This window comes from Geotrypetes seraphini, chromosome 16, assembly GCF_902459505.1.
Source record: "Geotrypetes seraphini chromosome 16, aGeoSer1.1, whole genome shotgun sequence".
In the NCBI taxonomy this organism is placed as follows: Eukaryota; Metazoa; Chordata; class Amphibia; order Gymnophiona; family Dermophiidae; genus Geotrypetes; species Geotrypetes seraphini.
This window is the reverse complement of record NC_047099.1, coordinates 39804101-39810100: the sequence shown is the minus strand read 5'-3', so window position 1 is coordinate 39810100 and position 6000 is coordinate 39804101. Positions and strand designations below refer to the sequence as shown.

The 6000-nt window shown below is 42.8% G+C and overlaps 1 protein-coding gene across 1 annotated transcript in view; it reads right to left on the bottom strand.

Moving 5' to 3' along the window:
- Positions 1 to 240: 240 nt before the first annotated feature.
- Positions 241 to 6000, bottom strand: part of SV2A (synaptic vesicle glycoprotein 2A) — a 37626-nt gene continuing 31866 nt past the window's right edge. Inside the window, exon 13 of the mRNA XM_033925178.1 lies at positions 241 to 1931. Within this exon, the coding sequence (XP_033781069.1) occupies positions 1748 to 1931 (184 nt within the window). The 3' untranslated portion in view covers positions 241 to 1747. The remainder of the gene's footprint in view (positions 1932 to 6000) is intronic.

The window sequence follows — 6000 nt, the reverse complement described above, 5'->3', positions numbered from 1 at the left end:
GTGATCAACAGACTTTCCCTCCACAATTCGAGTTTGTGACCAACAAACTTTCCCGCTAAAATTCAAATTCATGACTAACAGACTTTCCTGCCTCAATCACCTCAAACCCCAGCCAATCAGGCTAGAGGACTAACTTTATATATATATATATATATATATATATATATATATATATATATATATATAAAGACAAGCTGCAGACCCTAAAGAAAGCCACAGCATTATGGCTGAAATGTCGGTTCTACCCACCCAGATGTGGCGAGATAAAGACAACTTCAAAAACCTTAATTCACTGCTCCTGTTACCAGGTAAGAGTCCTGTTGAGCTATAAATATCTGGCTATTGAAGGAGACTCCAGTGGGGCTTAAAGTCTGAATTGGCTGACGATTCATGCAGATGATTATTACTGAACGAGTCTCTAAAAAGCCTGAAGGTAGAGGGAAGACGTGATCTGACCTTCAGGCACATTGATTTCTTCATGCTGAAGTTGGGAGGACAGGACTAATTTGAAGACTCGTGCCCTTCTCTTCTCCCACTATCCCCTCTCCTGAGCATACTGGAGTTACTCCTGCCTCTGGACTATATCTTGTATAAAACACAATGTGACATCTTAAGTGAAAGGCCACAACTAAATCAAGAAGGAAATACAAAAAAAAAAAAAAAGAACTGTCAGAGCAAATCAGGTGACAAAGCAGCACATTTTAGGAAGACATAGGTGACATGAAATGCATGAAGTGATATCGTCTCACTCATTTGAATAGGAGGTACCTAATAATACTATCTAGGACATGGTAGACCCAAAAGGACTATTAACAAGGTGACCTTGAAGAAGGTACTCTACTGCTGTCAGAAACTTCCAGTCTGTGTCAACAGCAGTGTTGGGATAAAGGCCTTCCAATGTGGGCAATAGGAGGCCTTGGGCTAGTCCCCTCTGGGTCCTTTTCTCCCCAATTGCACATTTGGATGCTGGGAGAACAACCAGCCAAAGCCTGATCCAGTATGCACGCAGTAAAGCTAAAAATGGGAAAAACTGCATTGGCAGGAAAAACAGAAAACTGCGGAAACTGGTAAAATATGCATCCTGGAAATCTTTTTGGGGAGCTTACATTTCTTTGTGGTTCTTGCCCATAACATTCAACATTATCCAAGAGTCCTCCTGACAGAATGCTGCACTGTTTAGACAGTAAATGCCTCCTTGAAAAAGCAGTCATTCTTTTGATATGTCTTCAAGCAACAGGATGGTGAAGTTTTTCTGAACACCTATCCTTCACTATTGCACGGCTCCTGGAGAACAATCTTATCGAGAAATCTATTGTAGCTAATACAGAAATGAGAGAGGGGAGGAGGAATGACCACTGGAAGTTAATTTGTAACCCAAACAATGACAAGTCTGCCTATTGAGATTGCACTGTTAGGATACAGGAAAGACATACATCTTTCCAATAACTGGTTGAATGGGAATGAGTAGTACTGCACCAATCGGCTTCATACCTGCTGCATTGTGCTATATTTCTACAAATTAAACCACTTTCTCTGTACCCTTTCAGCTGAGATTAGTGCAAACAAGTGCTTCCTTCACCTCCTGCTTCTGCAGGAACAGCTGGCTTTCCTTGAAAGTTGGATTATACAGACAGAGAGAACAACATGTGTGAGAGAGGGGTTTGGTGCTAAAAAAATATGAGGAAAGAATTAAATAAAGCATTTCACAGTGTCTACAAATCTAATTTCTCCTTAGCTGAAGCGGTTCTCATTGCAACACCTGACCTCGTGTCTCTGGCAACTTAAGAGCAAGTGAGCTGCCCAGCGCCAGTGCTCCTGAGGCTAGCAGAATGGGCACGGATTTTGTCACCCCCACAAAGGAGGTGAAGATGCTGATCCCAAGGACGGCTGCCAATTTGCAGAGTGCATTCAGAAAACCAAACGCTGTTGTTCTTGAAAGAAAGAGAGAGAGAAAGGTTAATATCAGTGCCTCTATGGGAGGCTCATAGTTTAAATTTTGATGTTCGCAACCTTTTTAGCATGCAAAAGGTGAAATTCTGCATTGTGACTGATATCATGGTGGTCTTTGTAATCCAGTGGTCACTAGCAAAAGCAGAACACTTCAGCTGCTTCTCACTCTAGTATCTGGATCTTTCTCGCTCAGCATCGTTTGGCGTAGCGTCTTTAGAAGATTAGCATATCATCGCATGGTTGGTTATAGGGCACATGCATTAAAATCAAATTCTAAGACAGATGGCCTCTGCTGTCATATTCTATATAAGTCTTTATATTGAGGAGTCTTGGGGGTCCAATCCCAAGTTCCACCTCAGCCAAAGAAAATGAGCTCTGTGCTTACAGGTCCAGCTCCTTATAGACCTTAGAAGAGACAGTTTAAGTAAGTAAAAAAACTCAGTGTCACATTGTGTTACTCTAAGTGCAAAAGGTTAGGAATCCCTTGTCAAATATTATGTTTCAATTACTCCCCAATGAACAAAAGCTGACATAACCTCTACATGGTAAAAATTAAACATTAAAACAAAAAAGAAGATCCAATAGATCTGTAGTGAAGATATGATAAACCAAAGACAAAGAAAGGAACTGCAGACAGATGCTGCTGTACCGGGCCATGGTGCGCCCTCACCTGGAGTACTGTGTCCAGCATTGGTTGCCGAACATAAAGAAGGACACAGTACTACTCGAAAGGGTCCAAAGAAGGGCAACTAAAATGGTTAAGGGGCTGGAGGAATTGCCATACAGTGAGAGATTAGAGAAACTGGGCCTCTTCTCCCTTGAAAAGAGGAGACAGAGGGAACATGATCGAAACATTCAAAATACTGAAGGGAATAGACTTAGTAGAGAAAGACAGACTGTTCACCCTCTCCAAGGTAGGGAGAACGAGAGGGCACTCGCTAAAGTTGAAAGGGGATAGATTCCGTACAAATGTAAGGAAGTTCTTCTTCACCCAGAGAGTGGTGGAAAACTGGAACGCTCTTCCGGAGGCTGTTATAGGGGAAAACACCCTCCAGGGATTCAAGACAAAGTAGATAGACAGGTTGTTCACCCTCTCCAAGGTAGGGAGAACGAGAGGGCACTCTCTAAAGTTGAAAGGGGATAGATTCCGTACAAACGTAAGGAAGTTCTTCTTCACCCAGAGAGTGGTGGAAAACTGGAATGCTCTTACGGAGGTTGTTATAGGGGAAAACACCCTCCAGGGATTCAAGACAAAGTTGGACAAGTTCATGCTAAACTGGTGAGACTGGACTCATTTGGAGCACTGGTCTTGACCTTGGGGCTGCCGTGTGAGCAGACTTCTGAGCAGGATGGGCCATTGGTCTGACCCAGCAGTGGCAATTCTTATATTCTTATGTACAAGATACAGGCAAAAATGATTATGAACAAACAAATTGTTGCAATATAAGAGCCAACATGGTCCATGTTTCAATCAACACGTCTTCTTCAGGGGCCCCATAAAAAGGTGGTGTCAAATATGCCTGATCTGTATACTGTGGAGTGCACAAAGGCAGTACATTTTGTTTGTTTACTCAGGCATATTTGACACCACCTTTTTATGGGACCCCTGAAGAAGACGTGTTGATCGAAACACGGACCGTGTTGGCTCCTATATTGCAATAATTTGTTTGTTTGTTCATGATAAATTTTGCCTGTATCTTGTACACCCGTTTGCAGTTCCTTTCTTTGTCCTTGGGGGGGTCAATATTCAAAGCAATTTTAGCCAGCCAGAAATAGCTGTTGACCACCTAAATTGATGTCTAGAGCTATCCGGTCATTTTCAGTGGCACTAACGATTAACGTGCACTAAGTGATAAAGCAACCCTAGTGTGCACAAATCAGCGCCCCTTTAACTGGTTATCTTCACTGAAAATGACTGGCTACTACCTATGTGAAAACTGGCTATATTGGGGGTGTTCTGGGGCAGAGTCTGCATTTGGTTAATTAAGTTCCGATATTCAGAAATTAACCAGACAGTTGTAGCGCATAAATTGAACTGCATAAAATACAGTCCTATCTTTGGCTCCTTTTTATCAAGCCGCGTTAGGATTTTTTTATTGCCGGACCTGCTAGAAAAGCTCCAACGTTCATAGGAATTCTATGAGTGTCGGAGCTTTTACCACCTCAGCCTGCGATAAAAACCCTAATGTGGCTTGATAAAGGGGGACCTTTATGTGCTAACCCATGGCTGGTTAAGTGTTCAATATGACTTAACCAACTACCATTGTTTTCAAACTATAAGACCATAAGACGCACCTTGGTTTAGGGGAGGAAAACCAAGAAAAACTCCCATTCTGTACCATATTGTGTATTAATATATTTAATTAAATATTCCAGGTTCTGCACCCAGCCCCCTTCCCTTCCTGCCCTACCAGGCTATGCTGCCTGCCCCTCTCCCTACCAGGCTCTGCACCCTGTACCCCCCCCTCCCTGACAGGCTCTGTACCGTCTCTCCGCCTTGCCCTGTACCCTGTCCCCCTTCTGGTGGTCTAGTGGTAGGCTGGGACAAGAGGGACCCGTCCCTGCCGATAACAATTTTTTATACCCCCCCCCCCCGTACCCTTTTAAATTCTAGTGGTCCAGAGGTGTATCAGCAGGAGCAAGCTTTCTGCACTCTTGCCCCTCCCTCGCTGGACAGCTGCCTCATCATATCTTGCGGCTAGTGGTGCACAAAGCAGGAGCGAGCTTTTTGTGCTGCAGCCTGGCCCCGTGCCACTCCCTGAATGGCTGCCAGCAGGATTCGCGAGAACTGATGACAGCCATTCAGGGAATGGTGCGGGGCCAGGCTGGAACGCGAAAAGCTCGTTCCTGCCTTGTGTGCTGCTGGCTGCAAGATATGATGAAGGAAGCAGGGAGGGTTTGGGAAGCAAAAGGGATTTTCTGATTTCAGTAGCTGACATTCATCACCCTTTCTGTATTTCCTGATGATATTCCTCTCAAAATCTCAAATCAGGATACCTTGTTCTACTGTAGAATTTCCATGTTACTTGTGTGTTATTAACATCCTTCATGTACTGGAATGACTATCACATCTCCCTTTTCACGTCTGCTCTAGCATCTCAAAGGGTTTTTGGTGCAGGCCACACACCATTTTCATAGTCCTTCTCTGGACTGCCTTGTCTGTTTGTGTCCAAAACTGGACACGACTTCAAACTGTACAATAGCAGAGTCGCCTTTTTAAATATTCACTCTCTCACGGTCTTTCTCTATGCAACCCAGTTATTCATCTGTGTCATTGCATTGTTTTGACTACCTTTTAAGTCATCACCTATAATCACTCAAGATCTCTTTCCTTTCCTGCTTTGTGGTGAACTCCATTTGCCAACATAGCCTGTTTATCCCTCAACCAGTTTCTAATGCGCTTCCTTGTCTCTTCAAGTCTCAGTTTAGGTATGAGCTTCTTCTGTAGGACAATATCAAAGTTATTCTGAAATCCAAATGCAGTACATCCAGTGCCCACCCCAAGTCTAATTCTCTGATAAAATTAATCAGATTTATCTGACACATTCTTATTCTGGAAAATCCCTATTGCTTTGAACCCTGAAACACTCCAGTTTCAAGATACTACATTATCTTTTACTTCAGAAGAATCTCTAATAGTTTTCCCTCCACCAAAGTCAGATTAACTGGTAATGCCTTGTCTATGTTAATAAGATTTGTAATAAAATGTAAATAAATTAGTAAAATAAACCTCGTTTATAAAAAGGGATCTCATACTATACTTTTCAACAAATCCCTGAAAAAGTCTTAACACCACGAGTACCTTCCTTCTTCCCATATTCTTCCTGACTCCCTGAATCTACCTGATCTACTCTTTACTTTCTCTGGAAATGACCAGAGATCTTCTTTTGTAACCCACCTTCTATAACTCTTTTGTAATCCGCCTTGAATTGCAAGGTAATGGCAGAATAGAAGTCTCTAATGTAATGTAATTCACCCTTCTTGAGGCCTGTGTAACAACTCCCATCTCCAAACATCTATTGAGCAGGTACTTCATCAAACTCACCAAAA